General features: G+C 42.5%; 2 protein-coding genes across 2 annotated transcripts in view; both read left to right on the top strand.

Moving 5' to 3' along the window:
• Window positions 1-14,379, top strand: part of cep89 (centrosomal protein 89) — a gene marked incomplete at both ends in the record, with an annotated part of 51,921 nt that extends 37,542 nt beyond the window's left edge. Inside the window, 2 exons of the mRNA XM_083900568.1 lie at window positions 7-155; window positions 14,055-14,379. Coding sequence (XP_083756694.1) covers window positions 7-155; window positions 14,055-14,379 — 474 coding nt within the window. The remainder of the gene's footprint in view (window positions 1-6; window positions 156-14,054) is intronic.
• A 2,945-nt stretch (window positions 14,380-17,324) lies between these two features.
• Window positions 17,325-21,818, top strand: LOC310936429 (lactoylglutathione lyase-like). The gene is made up of 6 exons (XM_083900492.1): window positions 17,325-17,459; window positions 19,456-19,538; window positions 19,754-19,894; window positions 20,058-20,125; window positions 20,353-20,442; window positions 21,421-21,818. The coding sequence occupies exons 1-6, from the start codon at window positions 17,391-17,393 to the stop codon at window positions 21,510-21,512; spliced, it is 543 nt and encodes a 180-aa protein (XP_083756618.1). The 5' UTR covers window positions 17,325-17,390; the 3' UTR covers window positions 21,513-21,818.
• The last annotated feature ends 191 nt before the right edge of the window (window positions 21,819-22,009 follow it).

Genomic DNA, 22,009 nt, shown 5'->3' on the forward strand with positions numbered 1-22,009 from the left:
GTGCAGGTGTATCGGAGACAGGCGTCAACCAGACTGGCAGCACTGGAGGAGGCAGCAGAGGGGAAGACAGCTTCTTACCAGAGGGAGATCCTTCACCTGCAGAGGCTGCTAAAAGAAAGACAGGAGGCTGAGGAGAGACTGCTGCAGTCCAAACGGTAGGAGGGGATGAGGAGGAGAGTGAGAGAGGGAGGAGAGAGTGGAGGAGAAATGGTAGGAGGCAGGCAGGCAGGAAGGCAGGCAGGCAAGCGAAGAGGAGGAGGATCAGTAGAGACTGTGTGAATGAGAGGAGGAGGAGAATGGGTAAAGCAATGATGTGGGCAGCTTAAAAAAGGAGGGAGGTCAGAGGTAGTGAGATGCAGCAGCGTGGTTTGCGTGGAGGCAGACCAGGTCACATCAACTGAACAATTACTGACCAGCAACAGAATGAGATGTCTAGACTTACTGATCAGTAAGTCTGCATTGTTCGTGTGTGTGTTTTTTTTTTTCTGAAGTAGTGTCGAGAAGAAAACCACAGCTTTCAGCCAGACGTTGTAACCACACAACTCTAAATACAGTGCTGTGCAAAAGTCGTAGGGCACCACCAGCTTTGTCTGTCAAAGTATGTGATCATTGGCATTTGGATTTGACTGATGTGACTGAAAGTTGGTCTCATATGTAAGCAAATGTATGTCAATGAGTTTAAGTCATACAGCGTGTGCATGTGATGCTCAAGCATGTCTTGATAAACCTGGCATAGGACATGAAACAGCAGAACAAACACAGGTTCTACCAATAATTATTCCACTCCAGGTTGTGCTATTGCTCAACTGTAAGAGCATGTCACACTAAATATTTAAACACTTAAATCTGTAGAAGCTGGTTTGTCTTTTTTTAAAATTTGGAACTGCATACATGAATCACATATTTTCTGGATGTGTTCCAATAACCCATCCATCCATCCATCCATTTTCCACCGCTTATCCGGGGCCGGGTCGCGGGGGCAGCAGTCTGAGAAGGGACGCCCAGACCTCCCTCTCGCAGGACACTTCCTCCAGCTCTTCCGGGGGGACCCCAAGGCGTTCCCAGGCCAGCCGGGTGACGTAGTCACTCCAGCGTGTCCTGGGTCTTCCTCTGGGTCTCCTCCCGGTGGGACATGCCCGGAGCACCTCCCGAGGGAGGCGTCCAGGGGGCATCCGATTCAGATGCCCGAGCCACCTCAGCTGGCTCCTCTCGATGTGGAGGAGCAGCGGCTCTACTCCGAGCTCCTCCCGGGTGACAGAGCTCCTCACCCTATCTCTAAGGGAGCGCTCCGCCACCCTGCGGAGAAAACTCATTTCAGCCGCTTGTATCCGGGATCTTGTTCTTTCGGTCATAACCCAAAGCTCATGACCATAGGTGAGGGTAGGAACGTAGATTGACCGGTAAATCGAGAGCTTTGCCTTTCGGCTCAGCTCCTTCTTCACCACAACGGACCGATACAATGACCGCATTACTGCGGCCGCTGCACCGATCCGCCTGTCAATCTCACGCTCCATCCTTCCCTCACTCGTGAACAAGACCCCAAGATACTTAAACTCCTCCACCTGAGGCAGGATCTCTCCACTGACCCGGAGGGAGCAAGCCACCTTTTTCCGGTCGAGAACCATGGCCTCGGACTTAGAGGTGCTAATTCTCATCCCCGCCGCTTCACACTCGGCTGCAAACCGCCCCAGCTCATTCTGGAGTTCCTGGTTCGTAGGAGCCATCAAGACCACATCATCTGCAAAGAGCAGAGATGGAATCCAACCGCTCCCGAACTGGACCCCTTCCGGCCCCCGGCTGTGCCTAGAAATTCTGTCCATAAAAATAATGAACAGAACCGGTGACAAAGGGCAGCCCTGCCGGAGTCCGACATGCACTGGGAACAAGTCTGACTTACTGCCGGCGATGCGAACCAAGCTCCTGCTCCGGTCGTACAGGGACCGCACGGCCCTTAGCAAAGGGCCCCCGACCCCATACTCCCGGAGCACCCCCCACAGAATGCCACGAGGGACACGGTCGAAAGCCTTCTCCAAGTCCACAAAACACATGTGGACTGGTTGAGCAAACTCCCATGAACCCTCGAGCACCCTGCGAAGGGTATAGAGCTGGTCCAGTGTTCCACGGCCAGGACGAAAGCCGCATTGTTCCTCTTGAATCCGAGGTTCGACTATCGGCCGAACTCTCCTCTCCAGTACCCTGGAATAGACTTTCCCCGGGAGGCTGAGGAGTGTGATCCCCCGATAGTTGGAACACACCCTCCGATCCCCCTTTTTAAAAAGAGGGACCACCACCCCGGTCTGCCATTCCAGAGGCACTGTCCCCAACCGCCACGCAATGCTGCAGAGACGTGTCAACCAGGACAGCCCTACAGCATCCAGAGACTTAAGGTACTCAGGTCGGATCTCATCCACTCCCGGTGCCTTGCCACTGGGCAGCTTTCTAACCACCTCAGTGACTTCAGCTTGGGTAATGGATGAGTCGACCCCTGAGTCCCCAGCCTCTGCTTCCTCTGGGGAATGCGTGTCAGTGGGATTGAGGAGATCCTCGAAGTATTCCTTCCACCGCCCAACGATGTCCCCAGTCGAGATCAACAGCTCCCCACCCCCACTGTAGACAGTGTTGGCGGAGTACTGCTTCCCCCTCCTGAGGCGCCGGACAGTTTGCCAGAATCTCTTCGAGGCCGACCGGTAGTCCTCCTCCATGGCCTCCCCGAACTTTTCCCAGACCCGAGTTTTTGCTTCTGCGACTGCTCGGGCCGCCGTCCGCTTGGTCTGTCGGTACCTGTCAGCTGCCTCAGGAGTCCCTCGAACCAACCAGGCTCGATAGGACTCCTTCTTCAGCTTGACAGCATCCCTTACTTCCGGCGTCCACCACCGGGTTCGGGGATTGCCGCCACGACAGGCACCGGAGACCTTACGGCCGCAGCTTCGAACAGCCGCGTCCACAATGGAAGTGGAGAACATGGTCCACTCTGACTCAATATCTCCAGCTTCCCTCGGGATCTGGTCAAAGCTCTCCCGGAGGTGGGAGTTGAAGACCTCCCTGACAGGTGATTCCGCCAGGCGTTCCCAACAGACCCTCACAACACGCTTCGGCCTGCCAAGTCTGTCCAGCTTCCTCCCCCGCCAGCGGATCCAACTCACCACCAGGTGGTGATCGGTTGACAGCTCAGCCCCTCTCTTCACCCGAGTGTCCAAGACATGCGGTCGGAGGCCAGATGACACGACCACAAAGTCGATCATTGACCTCCGGCCTAGGGTGTCCTGGTGCCACGTGCACTGATGGACACCCTTATGTTTGAACATGGTGTTTGTTATGGACAAACCATGACTAGCACAGAAGTCCAATAACAAAACACCACTCGGGTTCAGATCGGGGAGGCCATTCCTCCCAATCACGCCCCTCCAGGTCACACTGTCATTACCCACGTGAGCATTGAAGTCTCCCAACAGAACTACGGAGTCCCCGGTTGGAGCACTTTCCAGTACGCCTTCCAGGGACTCCAAAAAGGCCGGGTACTCCGCACTGCTGTTCGGCCCGTAAGCCGAAACAACAGTGAGAGACCTACCCCCCACCCGAAGGCGGAGGGACGCGACCCTTTCGCTCTGCGGGGAGAACTCCAACACATGGCGGCTGAGCTGGGGAGCTATAAGCAAGCCCACACCAGCCCGCCGCCTCTCACCTTGGGCAACTCCAGAGTAGTAGAGAGTCCAGCCTCTCTCAAGGAGTTGGGTTCCAGAGCCCAGACTGTGCGTGGAGGTGAGCCCGACTATTTCTAGTCGGTATCGCTCCACCTCCCGCACAAGTTCAGGCTCCTTCCCCCCCAGCGAGGTGACATTCCATGTCCCCATAGCTAGGATTGTTGTCCCGCGATTGGGCCGTCGGGGCCCCCGCCCACGACTGCCACCCATATCACATTGCACCGGCCCCTTATGGCCCTTCATGTGGGTGGTGGGCCCACTTGAAAGGGCGCCCACGTCGCTCTTTCGGGCTGAGCCCGGCCGGGTCTCGTGGGCAAAGACCCGGCCACCAGGCGCTCGCCTGCGAGCCCCCCTCCCGGGCCTGGCTCCAGGATGGGGCCCCGGTAACGCCAGTCCGGGCGACGTACTCGACTTGTTGTAGCATTTTCTCATAAGGGGTTAAGTGAACTGCTCTTCGTCTGATCCGTCACCTAGGACCTGTTTGCCTTGGGAGACCCTACCAGGGGCATTAAGCCCCGGACAACGTAGCTCCTGGGATCATACGGATACTCAAACCCCTCCACCACGATAAGGTGCCAGTTCAAGGAGGGGCGTTCCAATAACGTGATTGAGAAATAATTATACTGTATGGTAATTATAGCATCGCTTAAACAACAAATCTAATGGTGGCCAAAGATTTTTTTCAAGGTGCCGTATCACTAGATACCCACACACAGTATGTGTTGTATATTTACTGATTTGCCTGTCAACCTTGAAAGAAAAGCAATAAACAATGTGCAACAAAAACAACACATTTCAACACATCACATCTGAAATAAAACATTAGTTAGTTTCTTCCCTGCAGTATATTGCGGTGTTGTGCACAGCTTCTATATTTGTATAGTTTCCACTCTCATCATTTGGTTCAGGAGATAGATGCTGACATCTCTGTAAACCAGCTGGCACAACAGAGCACACAGCTCCCTTCTAAGAATCTCTCTCCTCTCTAAATCAGTTAACCTCCTCAGACCAGACATTGCTGAAAATCCTCCCGGCCACATTATGTATTCTCATACGCCCACTGAGTTGTTGGAGATGGAAAAATGCATCACATTATATTTTAGTTATACAGAGAAAGACCATTCAGATTACCATCATGGAGAATAACTGTTTTTGTCAATCAGTTGACACCTGACAGAAAATGAAATCACTATTAAGTATATGTTGTATTCATTTGCATGTTTACAGTTTGCATAAAACCTTAAATCTTAAGAGATAATATGTTTTAATACTCTGCTATTAGACAAAAAAATAGAAGTGCAACCTTGTAAATTAAGGCTGCATAGCAAAGATGATAACCCAAGACTATTTCATATGGTATTATTTAAAATGGTAATGCTACTCCCTTGGTTATGGAAATAACATGAAAGGGTGAAATGAAGCAAACAATCTCAAGCTTATCTCAAGATATTTTACTGTGACCTGTGAGGAGCCTTGTAAAACCCATGTCATTACATTGTACTTGGTTGTTCCTTTAAAGACTAAACCGTTTTCTCCTGCATTCTCCTTCATAGTGTGGCTGTTTATAGCTTTGTCTCTGGGGTCTGCTACCTGCGGCTATTAAATGAAAGCGAGCTAATCAGATTCTTAGAAAAATCTGTCTTGCTCTGCCTTGAGGACATCTTAATGACAAATCACATACCACACATATTATACACCTTCGCCAATAACCTTGTGGCTTCAACACACCGAAATCTGCTCTCAACTGTGACCACATGCATGAAATCCTGACCTCTGAGAACCTCTTTAGACTTGCTATTAATATCTGTCCTAAGTGATCGATCACATGAGGGCAGCACTAAGTACAGGTCTGAATGCCACATTCTGAGGTAGTTTCTGGACACGTGTGGATGCATTACAGGGGGGATAGTAGCTCAGTGATCGAGCAAGACGCCTTTCAACTTGAAGGATGCTGGTTCGATTTCTGGTTCCTTGTGTCCTTGAACCCCAGGGTGCTCCTGACTGCAGTGTGTGAATGGGTATGAAAGTTGTGTGATAGAAAATGCGCCGTATGACTGTGTGAGTCAATGGGTGTGAATAGGTGAATGATTGTAAAGCAGCTTTGAGTGGTCATCAAGACTAGAAAAGCACCCACTTCAATTCCCGAGTGAATTTTATGTTTTTCTTAAGTTTATTTATAACCACTGTCACAGTATTAATCACAGCATGATTTATTTTTCTCATGGATAAAATCTTATTCCATGTAACTGCAGTGTAATTGGTCTTATTTTTCACTCTAGTCACTCACACGTTTGTATCATCAGACTCGTTAAAAACAGATCTCCCTTTTCACCAACACATATTATGAACTCGTGGGTTAGCGTGGGCTAAGCCAAATCGGATCACAGTGGTCACAGGAGGCTCATCTAGGACGCATTTTAATGCCAAGCGTGCAAGTCGTTACTAACGTTCTCCACACGTGATTGTATCTCTCAGGATGGATGTTAATACGAGGTCTGAAGGGGGCCGTAATGATGGCAGCTAAAAAAACACTATTTCATCTGCCACAGTGTAAAATCAATGCAGCAGTTGTTAGTGAGCTTCTGTCTGAAACCTGTCTTTTTTTTCTTTCTTTTTTAAATAAGGTTTCCTTGCACTCACACACTCATGGAGGTGAGATGTCAAACTTCCCACCACCAGCACAGAGTAAAATATATGTATTCTTCATTCTCTTTGATCCATTGCTTTGTTTGGTGCCTGAGCAACAGAACACGTGGTGAGGGATAGTGATCGTCGTCTGTCTGCTGAGTTTTGCCAAGCCTCCGGGGAAATGGCTTCGCTGCCTGAGACTTCCCCGAGCACAGAGGGTGTGAAACAGTCTTTTCTAGTCTATACCCAACAGAAACCGTATATGGGTTAGGGTTTTCACTATTTCTGACAAATATTTCTACTTTTATTTGTTTTCTTTTGAGAGTCAGCAGGCAGAGAAAGTCAAAACAGTTGCATATTTTTTTTCTCCAGGCTCTGTGTGCTTCACATTCATGCACATTCTTTTTAAAATACAGTACTGTAGAAAAGTCTTAGTGTTGTTTTTAAGTCTGTCAAAGTATGTCATCATGGGCATTTGCATTGGAATGATGTGACTAAAAGTTGGTCTTAGAAAACTGTCAGAGAGTTTAACTTACGTATTTAATGCTCATCCATGTCTTGAACAAACCTGGTGTACAGTAATATACCTTTACATAATTTACACAGTCCTTTATTGGATGTGTTCCAATAAAGTGACTGACAAATAATTATACTCCATGGTCATCAAAGCATTGCTAAAACGAAAAAAGCTCACTTTTGCACAGTACTGTAAAATAATGAACTGAACTCTACATTAAAATGCCAAGTTCCAGCGTTGATTTGAGTAGGTGAAGTCAAGACTGAAGCCACAGTGAGGGAAATATATCCCCTTTAATAGAGCCGGGTTTCTAGTTCTTCCACTGTAATTAGAAAGGTGTGTATAATATTGCTTGGGCAGCTGTTTTATTTCAACAAAAATGCTAATTTGGAGTTGTTTGTTAAAATGATGAGTGCAAACTGGAACAGGCAGGTGAAGATGATCATGAAGTGATTCAAAACAGTAGTGAACAAGAAAAACTGTAGATAGGATTAGCATGAATGGTCACTCATTCTCCTTGTTTTTATTCAAGATGTCTGAGCTTGGTAAAAACACAAATGCACACACTTAGAGGCTCATGCATGATTAATGCTAAAGCCCATGAATGCAGATAAACACACTTTAGTATCTCTGGAGTATTTCTGAGCCTTGTGTATACTTAAGAGTAGAAACAACCAGAGAGGAATCATGACCTACTCTTTGGTGTTGAGTTTGTTATTGTGTTGTGATGGCACCCTGCTAGAGTATTAAATTGCCATTTTTTTGTTATTTATTTTTTTGTAAAACTAGCTAGGCCTATATTATTTGTTCTCATTTCTCTCCATTATCTTTTAAGTTTTGGTGTCTGGCAGTTGAGGTACTGCTCTTTCCACTGCAGCATTCCACTCAGATAGAAATCTGTAATCTTTTTGTAGAGATGTAACCAGCAGCAAGATACCATTTCTTTCATTTCTTCAGATGAAATAATCAATCATGCTTATATTTTTACAGAATAATTTAGTCCACAGTTCAATAATATAATGCTTTTGTGTAGAACAACAGGAGCCACAGTTTAACATGCTGTTGAAGAATGAACAAAATCAACTTGGACGAGTTGGAGGAGTTGTGGGGCATTGGCACAATGAAGGACTGATGCCCGATGTCAGCTCTGGTGTTTTTCCCTGTGGCTGTTTTATAGACAGACCTTCACTCTAAACCTCACTGCATAGAATGACACAGAAAAATGTCACTTTGGACTGACAGGGTGTATGGCTGCAGCCTTTTGAAGCAATAATTGTGCTGGAAAAGTACTATGGAGCTGTTGCTGAGATCCGAATGCAGCTGCATGGCCAACAGCTCACTACAGATATCCCCCCCAAAACACACACGTACACTCGTAATGAATTTCCCATTTATTATGACAGAAACATTCGCCGTTGTATTGTGTCTAAATTGTTTCAGAGGAAGCACCGGCGGGGAGTGCGGTTGCCATGGGTAACGTGTGAGTGCATGCTGTTTGGGCTCGAGGTAATTAGCAGACTGCAAAGTTTCTAAGGGTTTTTACTTGACGGAGATTTGGAATAAGTACTTTACCACCCCCCCACCCCCACACACACACACACACAGTCGACTCAATGTTCTCAAGGTGAGTTCTCTTACAGTAAATGTACACATTCTCAGACAGTATTCTAAGTGAGGGCACTCCTAGAAAATGCATTCACTAGTCACTTTCCCTTAACACTTAACCTAACCTAAACCTAAACCCAATTCTAACCCTATTCCTAAAACCAAGTCTTAACCCTCAAAAGCCCTTTAAACTGTTGAGGACCGGCCAAAATGCCCTGTATCAAATACAGAATATACCAAGATAGGAAAAGGGGCAACCATCAGTCACCTCCTCTACATGGCTGACATCAAGCTGTATGCCAAGAGTGAGTGGGACATTGATTCACTGATCCACCTCACCAGGATCTATAGCAAAGACACTGGAATGTCATTTGGACTTGATAAATGTGGCCGGATGATATTAAAAAGAGGGACAGCTACAAATACCTTGGGATTCCACAGGGAAACGTGAAGGAGATCTTCCACAGCCAAATACCTACACCGAGTAAGACAGGTCCTCAACACTCAGCTGAATGCTCCAAACAACATCCAAACCATCAATACCTACAGATGTCAGATACCTTGCTGGCACAACTGCCTTAAAAATAAAAGTTTTATACAATCGTTGATAAGTCAGGAAAAACTAGCAAAAGCACTTGAAAATGTGCAACCAATACATCCTAACCCCATCCCTTTGGATCTCTTATCAAACTACACCACCCAAACATAGGAATGTGTCCTTTGTGTAACTGAGAATTGTGGCTGCACTTTCTCTTTTCTCCTACTTCTGCTGCTCTAATCTCACTCCTGTCAAGCGATGAGAGAATTTCGTTTAGGGGAAGGTAGGAAGGGTCAGACATGTACACCAGCCAATCATTCCTGGGTGGTCTGAATGAAATGATTGACTGTGTTTATTACAGACAGTGGCTTTTTTATTTTACGTGTTTATTTGATAGACTACTCCGTTTATGGACGGCTGTCAGAATGTGAAGAGGATGTCAACAAATAAGATAGACTAAAATGTTTGAGAGCAGTCTTTATTATTTCAATTTGATTTCTATGGGGGGGAAAATGTGCCAGGTGCAGATAAAGGTTTGAAAAAGAGGAATGAATATACCAATCATATGGAGCACAAATGTTTTAAACTTGAATCACAGCTTGACATCCTGTCATTCAATACTTCTACATGTCAGATATTGCGAAATAAATAAACGACAACCCACCTACTCATCCAGCTATCATCCATCATTACATCCATCCATCTTTTACGTGTTGCATCCAGCGGAACTAAATCATCATTATATGTGAATCAAAACCATCTGTGGCCTCATGCAGCTTTGAGCCAGAAGGAGGGAACACCATATGTTAATTCACTTTAGAAAAGAAGACCGAGGCGCACATTACAGGCTGTGTAGCTTCATTGTACAATAGTTTAGAGCCTGCCACTTAGTATAAAATACATGTACATTTACGCATGTTCAACATGCTTGTTTCACACATTAGTGCTTATGTGCCCGCCACTATAATATCCAGCTAACTGATTCCAGACAGGGCAACTGATTGCTTCAGCTGCTGACGTGCGAACAGAAAGGCTATGACAGAAAGGCTTCAGTGCTTCAACCATTATAGCAATAACCACACACACAGGTAATTATGTGTTGTCTCCTTGGAGCTATTATTCTCTTCTATTATCATTATCTGTCCTTTCAGTCTCTGTGTGAGACAGCAGGTTGTTAGTTGATTCATCCAACTTGCATGCATGTCTCACTTTTTGTTTTACAACCATCAAGCAATAGTAGGGATTGTCATCTAGGGAGGAATAAATCAAAATCATGATGTTTTAATGTTTTCGTGTTTGTTGGAGTTTGACAACAGCGAGTTGTTATCTGAAGATTTGGGGGCCCGGGGAATCTTTGTAGCACTAATACTTCAATATAATACTGTCTTTTGTGATTTTTATTATTTTGAGATTAATGGTGTAACCTGAAGTGCATTAAAAAGTGAATTTTTGAAAGAGCATAGATGGTATTGGTAACAACCAGAACTGAGATAGAGACGGATAGCAAGGGAAGCTGGAAGTTTACCTGGTATCACTATATAAATAAAACATGTACCCATGTTGTTGGGGTTGGAGATGCTCAACCCACTTCATCATAAAGAATGCAGTGGTAAGGGGCCTCGCCTTTGTAATTAAAAATAGTGATACTCTTAGTCAATGCTCCATAACATGGAGGCCGACACAGCCATAAACAATATGTCGCCAAAATGAGCTGCAGACTGAGAGGTACTGAAAGTTGAAAATGTCAACTGTGAAGTTTTACGAACGAGTGGTTTTCAAGATCCCAACTCTGGAATCAGAGAATTCCCATGACTGAAAGACGGACAAATGGACAGAGGGATGGGCTGACCAGGAATACAAAGTGCATGAAGTATAAATTATAGAATGTAAAAAGGTGAAATATAAAAATATAAATGTAACAGTAACCTTTATTTATGAGCATTTATGAACATACAAGTGTAAACCCAACAAGTTGGGTTTAAAGGTCCCATAAAATGCAAAGTCAACTTTTTAATAATCTTAATCCTTATATTTGGGACTCTAAAGGGCCTACCCATCACCAAAGTCTGAAAAAAGATGTCTCACTCATGTTTTTGTGGTCCTCCTCAGTCTAAGTACAGGAGATAAAACACACAATGTTGACTTCCGCAGTCCTTGGGACGTCACAAGACGCTAAATTCCTGGAATTGTTGTCTCGTGGAGCTCCGCTTTGTCCGTAAAACACGCAGGATTGTGGCGAGGGCAACCGTATCCGAAAACCAGAAGTCTGCGAAGTCTGTGAAAAGTTCTATTCTTGGCTCCAGAGTGCAGCACAGAGTTCTACACAAACTTCCATCCACAGAGGATTTATCTGTCCAGTGGATACATGTTATATATGACAGCAAAGTGTCTGCTAGAGCCTGCAAATGATCACTTTTCCAAATGCTAACTGCTGTTAGCTCACAGTAGCCTCTGTGGCTGATGTCATTTCCTGTCCCTTAAGTTTCATTTTTACTTTTTTTTAAAAGTAAAACGAAAGATACTACTAAACAGAGCGTTCTGAAGAGGGCTGTTTTGGCAGGGTGATTGAACTGCTGTGGTGCTTCATTCTTATGGTATTTTGATCAAAGCATGTCACAGACATGTTCATTAGGACCTTTAATAGTTAAAATAATAGTCTTCAAAGTGTCTTCAAAACAAAAGCTTGACGCAACTAAAGAAAGTGTGGAGTTGTTGTAATGTAAGCAAACACAGGATTAAATATATTATATCCTAATCTCGACAATTGGTGGGGATTGATTTTTCTTCTCGAGAGATTTACAGAAACATCATTACATTATTTTATGGAACAATTAAGACTAAATCTCTCACTGTTTGTTCTATACATTTGAATGTTCTAACACAGAGCAGTCATTGCTACTGTGACAGTTATTCCCATTCCATCTGAACGCAGTGTAACACGCTGACTGAGCCCCAGTGATTGCTGCTTTACATAGAAACACTAGTTTATCCGACATTGTGCCTGCTGTGATCACTTGAAAGATAAGTGCTCTTGTGCTGTAGTTAAAAGGTCCTTTGGAACATGAAGATGATTGCTGTGGCCATCAGACATGGAGTTGAAAGAAAGCCTGATGTTTTATTCATTAAGTCTTAATTGAAGGATGTGGTGATTTCTGTCTTGCTTCTATACATACCTATACATGCGAACATTATCGTGACAGTACGATAGTGGCTGTCACTTTTTCCCAAAATAGTTCCACTACCTCACTGAGTCAGCAGATTTTGTTCTTTTCCTTACCGTCTATTTTCCAGAACCATAAATGCTTCCAAACGCCACTTTTCAGCTTCTTTAATATCGTGATTGTCCCCACAGGAGGACGATTTAGCTTGTTTTTCTCCATTTTCACAGTAAAGCAACAACATCAATGTCTTATTTATTTTTACCATTTAAAATGGATGTAAGGCCAAGCTGCATTCAAGACACCCTCTGCTGCTCCACTCTTTATTTACTTCAGACCTTGCCCTTTTAGACGTGTTTTTAAGGTTAAAAATTTCAAATGTCTTCAACTCAAACTTGAAGTAATTATTTGTTGGTGGTCAAAAAAGGCAGGGTCACCTCACCTTTGTAAATGATTAAGTGGTTCAATTTTAGTGGTGAAAGGTCAGATGTTAAAGCTCCAGTTCTGAGCCCCCATGAGGAGAGTCACACAGAGACAGAGTCGTGTGGAGCTGATAGGTTGGAACAGCATTGGGTGAACTCATGTGAGAATGGTTTCGAATAAAAGTGAGATTTGTTTGTATGAAAAAGCTACACTACAGCTTTGGCCTTATGAACACGATATAATATTTGCAATTGTTGTTGCAGTTGAGACGTAAGACACAGGTCATGAATTATGATATGGGCGTGTTCACAATGGCAATGTTTGTAAGCTGCTGTATTCCAATGCATCTGGTATAGAGGCAACTAAAACATGGTTCCTGATAATGGTACACAGAGAGAAAAAGGTATGATGTCACTTTCTGCCCAAGACGCTAGTACTCTGTTACATGTTTGTTATGGTTTGATTTCTTTGGCTGACTGATTTTTCTGAGCTGCAGAACCCAGCAGGTCTGAGTGGGACCATCACTCTCCGACAGACTCTGACTACTTTACAGGCTCCACTCAAGATTGTTCGTTTATCCCCTGTATTGTTTATTATATGCACTAACCTTTGCAAGTGCACTTTTCCAAAGATGCATTATATGAAGTATGCAGATGCAGCTAAATACAGCAAAAACAAAGGAAAGGCCTGCCGATGTTTGGAAGGTGAATCTCTCAAACACCACCACTTTATCCATATGGAGCCGATACTCTTGTGTCGAAGCTCTTTGGCATTGAGCTTTCTAAATGGACTGGTGTAAATACTAAGTTCAACAAAGTTTAACACACTTTTAATGAACATTATGAAGTGCTACAAGTGTTTTATTGTGCTGACTCCCAACAGTCAGCCTCTGAGAGTCATTCTACTAAGTTATAAAGTCACAAATAGGGGAAGAATTATTGTGCAAAATACTTTCAACTGGATGGTGACATTGCCCACCTTTGTTAACAAAAAGACAGGTATAAGTTTAAAAATATAAATAACTTTCTAAGCTGTCACATTTATAGACACAAAAAATACTAAGTTTATCCAGTTGGTCTGGACTGTTTTCCGTGCTGAAACGGTTCAAATTTATCCCAGATCTGTTGTTAATTATGTTTCCTTGTGACTTCTGCTGCTAACCAAATTCCCCATCCCAATTACAATCACCTGTTATTTTATATATGTCACAACATCTAGATAAGCACTTTCATATCTCACCTTTTTTTCTGTTAATCTGCATTTACATTTGGTCCAATTCAGCAGATTAGTATGTATGATGTTTATGTTGCCACTGTGATGTATGCCTCTGTATGATGTATTTATGTTCTTGTTTATCTAAAATTAATCTTTATTGCATTTCATCTTAGTGACAGCATGTCGCCCCGATAATTCGCCTGCTTGGTAAATACAATCAAATCCACTGATTGGCTTCCTTGTTTCCTCTATTCTCTTTGGTCCTTTAGGGAAATAGAGGATGAGTTGGAGGTGGTGTGGCAGGCAGCAACCAGGGAAAACCAGCAGATAAAGGAGACAATTTTAGACTCGACATTCACTCCTGACCTCCACGGTCGGTCCATTTGTGACAAGGCTTCTCCTAACCAGCCATTTCAGCCTCCAAATAAGACCACCTCATATAACCACCGTCAACCTCACAGATCTGAGCCTCCCCTCTTCACCTCTAATCCAAGCCCTGCACTGCAGAGAAGGTCTGTATTTAAATCTGACTCAGACCATCCCAACAACTGCATGGATGAAAAGCTAAAGCAGGGGCTGGATTTCTATTGCTAAAACCTTTGGAGCCATAAACCTGTAGAAGATACCTGACAGCTGGGCTTTTATCGTAAAATCATTTCCTCATGTTTTCCTTCACACATCATGCCCGTGTGAGATTAGTTCACTGATCAAACATGTGTGAACGTGTTCACCAAAGTCCTGTTAATCCAAAAATCTAATTTAAGTAGAGGGTGAAGTTATTTAATTGAGTTCATGCTTAATAAGTGCTGCATAAAGTATGAAATGGTGGTCTGAAGACTCATAAAGACTTTGGGTTTAATGCAAAGATTGTTTTATAAATTGTTTTATTCTGTTCGTCTTTTTAAATTGGTCTCAGGGTTTTATAGACTGCGTCGATCATAATAGATGTTAAAAAAAAAAAAAAAAAAGAGCAGTGGCAGCTGCACTATTTTACTTAGGCCAAAAGAACACAGCCAATATTGTCATCTGCTGGACACAGACGGTAATGGTATAAAGGATGTCAGAAGCACTAATGGTGTGTGTGTGTGTGTGTGTGTGTGTGTGTGTGTGTGTGTGTGTGTGTGTGTGTGTGTGTGTGTGTGTGTGTGTGTGTGTGTGTGTGTGTGTGTGTGTGTGTGTGTGTGTGTGTGTGTGTGTGTGTGTGTGTGTGTGGGCTCGTGAGAGAGAGATAATAATATCCATCGTTTTTATAATTTATTAAACAATAAACATTATTTATAGGGACATTGATTGAGCATTTAGTTGTTTTAACATTAATGCCCTGAGTTTACACTCAAACATTGAAATACGACATTGAACAGAACAATGTCATGACATGAATTAGTCTGAAAAAAACAATAATTGATAATAAGCAATTACAATTACATTAGAATCACCATATTAGGCCACGAGTCTTAAAGATAATCAGTTTATATTTTGAGGTACTGCTGTAATCAATTTAATAAGTAAGTGTGTAACAAAGACGTATTCTCTGTGACGAGAAGAGTACGTAACAACATCGTTTCTTTGATGCTCGCAGAGCCGCTGGATTAGTTTGAGGTCATGACGTTAAAGGCTTGTCTGTACAAAGATTCACCACAAATCCCTGCTGATGAATCAACACAGGCCACTGTGATGTCAGTGCACTGGCTCAGACGTCTGTATGCATGTGTGTGTGTGTTCTTGTACTCGTTACCTCTTAAGGACCCTTTCTGCCATAATCACTGACCTTTTCAGGACCAGAAGTCTTCACAGATACTGAAACCTGAACCCTAATGAGACAGAACCTCGTTTCTGATGAATTGATTAAATTTAGCGCTAAGTTTTGGATCGTGGTTAGGTTAAGGTGAGGGATCAGGCTTCGTTTAGGTTGTCCAAATGAACAGAAGTCAATGAAGGAGTCCTTAAAACAATAGCCATGCCAACCTGTGTGTGTGTGTGTGTGATGGAATGATGTCTACTCCTAACACTTGATGTAATTTTCAAATGTGCAGCTCGCCAGTAAATGTAAACGGCTTCCTGACAGCCAGAATGTCAGTCGGAGAATTATACCACCCTCAAGTCAGCCAAGCTGCGGCATCTATCCTCTCATCCATCGTGTTGTCAGCAAGACAATGTGTGCTTTTATTAACTGCAATAAAACATATAACATGACCCGTATTACTTTCTGTCTGTCCTCCATGTATACGTGACAAGTACAATTGGTAAACCCATCTTATTTAATGTCATTTAAAGCCTCTTCTTGACTGCAGAGCAAATGTGTGGCTGTGTTTTTGTGAAGCAAACGTTTAAGTGTTTCAAAGTGACAGACATTAACCTTTATTTATGCAGAGTATTTGTGCACATCAAACACATTCCATCCAGAGACGAGGCCCATAAACCATTGAAGAGATGCTTTTCAGTTTTTTCCCCTTCATGAGGTAAAACTGAAAGAATTGTTGTCAACACTTAACATCACAATGCAGTAAAAACATAATGTGGTAATAATCTTATAATAGAGAGGTAATATTGTGATGCTACTATCATTTCTAATGGAATGTCCAGCTTGGTGATGTAAAGGGTAATATTGTGATAATAAGGAGATATACTATTACAGTAATACCATGCTATCTCGAAACTATTGTCCAGGTTAATAACTTTGTAATGAGAATTACTGAGTTACCATTAGTTCAATTCCACATGAACATATTTTGTGATAAATATGATATTAAACGCTGACATTCATCCTTCCTTATGTCCATTAAGTTACCAAAATTCTCATTTAAAGAACCTCAGTTAGTCTCGCACTACATTAAATACTAAGTACAACACACACCTTTAGTGTTTAAAATGATGACTGCAATTCCAATTCAATTCCCAGTTCCTGTAGGCAGTAAGTCAACTAACTGATTTTAACGCCTTCTGTAAAGACAACAATATCTTGTGTGTGCAGCTTAACTTTTATGTATACTTTGCAATTTAATTACCTTATTTCAATTTCAATTTTTAAAATTTTTAAAGGAAATTTGTGAGATAAATTTAACAAATAGTATTTTGTAGCACACTATTGCACAGAAGATATAAGCTTTGAAAGTTAAGAATTAGTACAATATTATGCTAAATGATTAAATGCACCAAAACTATAATAAATAAATAAAATATAATGATCTGTCCAAGGAGGAATTTTGCATTTCAGTGTTGCTTTTTCTTTATTGTTGTTTTAGTAAGTTAGTTTTTTTAATTTATGTTTTATAATTGATTCATTTGTTTCCCTTTTATACATTGCTTTTGTTTATTAAACTTCAATAGCGTTTAATCACTTTTTTAAAAAATGTATTACCACTCTGCCCCGCAAGATGGAGCACTTGTCTAATGCATTTGTATATTTGACTTCCTGTTCCCGTGTATATTTTTTCCAAAATAAAACATGGAAAGGGCAGGTACATTGTAAAAATCAGACTGTATAGATCAGTCATTGTGGCTTTTATTTTGAATGCTGTTACCGGCGGAAATATTTCCTGTTTGAGCTCAGAGCTGAGTCCGCCCGGCCGAACAACTCAGTCCAGTCTTGACGTCTGTCAGTAAAAATGAGCGACAAAGGTCTGTCAGACGAAGACGCAGCGGCAGCTTGTAAAGATGGAGATTTGATAACAAAGGTAATGTCATATTTGTGACTACACATGTTAAAATAAACTCACACGAACAGAAACCCCAAACCAAAGCCGACAGGCCGTTGACTCCCAACTGAGCGCTGTCAAGGCTTAATGCGTCCATTATCGGACAGTGTTATTAACTGTTTATTTTACTATAACCTGTGACTCGGTTATACTAAAGCGTGATCGACTACTCTCGTGGTATATACTTGCGATATAATCAGTTCAAATAATCCTTTACAACAACTGTTTTATAGTAAATCACAGGCCGGTGTAAGCTAGCAGCCTAACTGTAGCTGATGCGCGTTCGCGTGGAAAGTAACTCAAAAGTTATCTGTGAAGTTTGTCTATCTGCACATGACGTGAGATAATGAGCCAGTTCTCTGCAGAATGTTGGTATTTAGGCGCGGTCACACCTGAACATACTCCAATCCGACAATTGCGAAAAGCAGGTGGGGCTACACACACACACACACACACACACGTACACATACAGTGCTAGCTAAAGCGAGTTGGACTAAGATGCCAAGAAGCATCCATGAAAAGTTTCAGAGGTGGATTCTAGTACTAAAAATAAACGTGCACGTTCAGTGGGGCTGCATAATCGTAATTTAATCATGACCAACGGGGTCATTAAATATTGAAAATGAATGCGAAGCGAATCAAGTGCTCCGTAGACCACTGGCTGGCTAAATGTGCCTGTTTCGGCTGCTGTTTTCTAGGCAAGACAGATAAATAATAGACAACTTGCCAAATACCTGTAGAATAAAACTGTGTTTGTGTGACAACATTTCAATGATGTCTCTGAAAAGCTCTTTATTATTGAAGAATGCCAAAGCAGACACCTGGGCATGGGTGTTTCAGACACTTTATATATTACAGTGTCACATTTGTTGGTTGAAACATTATTATAATATTCAATTCTATTATGTCTAACTGTGTATTGACGGATGCGTCAAAAAATCTCAACAACATGCACAAGATTATCTGTTCTTGTATGGAATATCTATTTGAAGGTTAGCAGTGATATATTTGGCCTATTCTAATTTATAATTGAAAATCAATGGCTACATTAAAGGGACACTGTGTAGTATTGATGGGTTTAGATGACCCAAAATCCACCTTTGTATACATATTATGTGCTCCTGCATTGTCTAGTCCCTGTATAGTAGTTTTTGTTTCATTTTCGTAGTGTTTCAAAAAGTCATGTAAAATAACATGTTCGCGGGCCGCAGTTGCATTGCCACGACGCCATGTTTCTACGGGAGCCTGTATAGACAAACCCGAGACAACAAATCGAGCGCCAAGACGAGGCTGAGAGCGGATCTTTTTACGCGTTTAGAATGGAGGACCACACATATTTTACAGCGGATAAAAGAATGTACGCCCGCAACACGGAGAAAGACGACGAGGATGACATTTGACCGGCTGAGGATACCGTAGCGCTCAGGGAAGGGAGGGGGTGAGCAGAGGAGCAGTTCGTTGTTGTAAATTTCAGCCTCTCCTCCAGATGTCACTTTAAACTACTTACTTCACCTTTAAATTAGTTATTGTATTGCATCAAACCGCTTTATAATAAAACATAATTTTAGACTCTGCTCTGCTAACCTTCAACATTTTAATCTGATAGTGTTTGCAAGGTTCAAGACCCACAAGAGTAGGGCAGGTTGAGTTAATCATGGGTATGCATTTATCGAGTATCATTCTATTAAGACCATAGTGACGGTCACAATGAAGTTGCAGCAGCTTCAGTTTTACAAGCAACAACCATTTATGAAAGGTGATGCTGTCACAATCTTTTAAGTAGTGCACGTGCATATAGCCCCTGTTGGCCACATTTGTTGAGATCGGTCCATTCTAGTGGCACGCTCAGTTGCAGCAGGTCTCATCAAGCCTCCATCTGACCTTGTAGTTCCTTTGTGCAACTCTGGTTTTAAAATGGCAATGAAGATCCTTTCCTTTCCTTCTTTATGTGTATTTTCCTTTGTTTTTGTCTCAGGATTTCAAGATGCAGCAGACGATGCTGCGGATCAAAGATCCGTTAAAATCCCTGGATTTCTACACCAGAATCCTCGGCATGACGTGAGTATTGGTGTGCGGGCTTCAGGGCAGAGCAGTCAATATCAGTCTTACCTGGTTATTGGAACGAGATAGTTTGTAATGCAGTTTAAGTGCTTTACACTGTTTGACATGTTTGTAAGTTGTGTTGTGGGTTGTTCAGATTTGAGTTTCTTATTCATGAAGTGTAACTTGGTGACTAAAGTGAGGTTTTCTCTTTGGTGTGCAAATTCTCACAGGCTCCTGCAAAAATTCGACTTCCCCCCTTTACGTTTCTCTCTCTTCTTCCTGGGCTATGAGGACAAGAATGATATTCCTACAGATGTGAAAGAGAGGACGGGCTGGACCTTCTCTAGAAGAGCCACTATTGAGCTGACACAGTACGGGTCTACAGCTGTATTTTACACCCTGTTCCTAAAATACCCATGACATATTGTAGTTCTTGCGGATTCCACAGCAATGGTTAAATATGTGTAATATATGAAATGAGCATTTCTGCCGCCTCATTGGTCAGACTGACGTCTCTCTCTTCCTGTGTGTCAGTAACTGGGGCTCCGAGTCTGATGAGAGTCAGTCTTATCACAATGGAAACTCTGATCCTCGAGGCTTTGGTAAGATTGCTTCCCTGTTGTACAGTCACAGATTTAGCTTGGTAAAAAGAAAATGTGGTGAAAGATGTCAAGGCATGTCATAGGTTTAGTGAGTTAAATGCTTTATTGTTTATTTCTCAAATGCTCTATTGTGGAACAAGGAACAGTTTCATGTTAATGTAGCATCACACTGAAGCAAACTCTCTGAATGTGGATTCACAGTCTCTGTTTACCTGACATTTTGACAGGACACATAGGAATTGCTGTTCCTGACGTCACAGCCGCCTGTAAACTGTTTGAAGAGCAAGGAGTCACGTTTGTCAAGAAGCCAGATGATGGTAAGGTCAAACAAAAAAAATGCTAACGACTAGAATGATTTGGGACAGCATTATCAGATATTATTAGATTAATAAAACAATGACGCTCTTGCTTGGGGGGAAAAAAAAGCTTGTGTTGGGGAAACGTTGTGCATTTGCTTTCCACAAGTCAATATAATTTACATTCACAGGAGAGAGTTTGGAGTGGAAATGTTTTAGTTTTTTTCCATGTTTGAAAAGTTGTGGTCAACTATTGTTTAGAATGCAGCCCAAATGGGGTTTAAGCATATCCAGATTGTATCTAGCTTGATGTTTGGACAGCTTAAAACACATGAGATCTGATTTCTGCCGATTCAAACCACATGCGAAGGTGGTTTCAAATGCAATTCTGATCAGATTTTTACACATCGGGTTCAATCTGAAAGTCTCGGTAGCTCACATAGGACTTCAAAGTGTCTTCTGACTAGAATACATAACCATTTGGAACAGAAAAGGACACGGATTTCTGTTTTCTATTTCATTTAGACTGCTTGATTTTCCAGGGTGTGGCCTAAATCCATGTGGAATACTAGACTATGTCAATGTGGACACACGTGGATCAGATCTGATCACTTGCAATATATAATGTGAACAGTTGGTCAGGAAGATCAGATGATTGGTCAGTCAGTGATTGGATATGCTTACAAATCTGCTTTGGGCTGCAGTCTTAACAAGACCTTTAAGAGTTGCACCACAGCTTTAGCCGCACTGTCCTCTAACCTAGATTTGGAACTTTGCTCCAGGGAAGGTGCAGCTCAGGGGCCCCTTCATGACACGTCATATTTGTTTGATGTTTGGTCTCTGACCAACTAACCCTAACCCTCAGTTGGTTATATTCTGATTAGTAGTTGGTGTGTGTATTGTCAGTTCACTGCTGCACTATGATTAGGATGAGCTTTTGTAGAAACCTGAATTTAAGGTTTGTTTTCCATCCTCCTCCCTCCTCTGTGTTTTTCTCAGGTAAGATGAAAGGTTTGGCTTTTATTCAAGACCCTGATGGCTACTGGATCGAGATCCTGAGTCCCAACAATATGGTGTCCATTACCTCGTAAAGAAATGACAACGTGCTACCTGCTGCATTGTGAACAGTCCACACCTGCTGTGGCTTCATTAGGTGAGCAGAGCATAGCGTTGAAATTTAGTGTCCTGTGCTGGAGAGTTGAGGGTGAAAACAAAGCATCATAAGTTGCACAATGGCAATCGGCGTGCCTTTACATGGGCTGGACGAATATTGCAAGTTCATAAGCAAATAAATGAATTATTTTTATGAGTTTTGAGGTGTTGCTGTTTCTGTTTCTGCCATCAGTTTGTAAAATAAATAAAGTGGTGTTTACTGTGCAATAAATGGGAAAGCCACCGATCACATGAAATGGATCTGTCGTTTCTTTTGGTTGAGAGCTGCACATGGATAAAGTATGAAGGGCCACACATTGATTTGAATGCTCATCAAAGTTACAAAGCGCCTTTATTTAAACCTGTTTATAAGAGAATGTGTGTTTTGTGAGAATTGAGCTTCATAATGATGTCATCTTGTAATTGATTTTTAGGC

This window comes from Microchirus variegatus (genome assembly GCF_963457635.1).
Source record: "Microchirus variegatus genome assembly, chromosome: 14".
NCBI lineage: Eukaryota > Metazoa > Chordata > Actinopteri > Pleuronectiformes > Soleidae > Microchirus > Microchirus variegatus.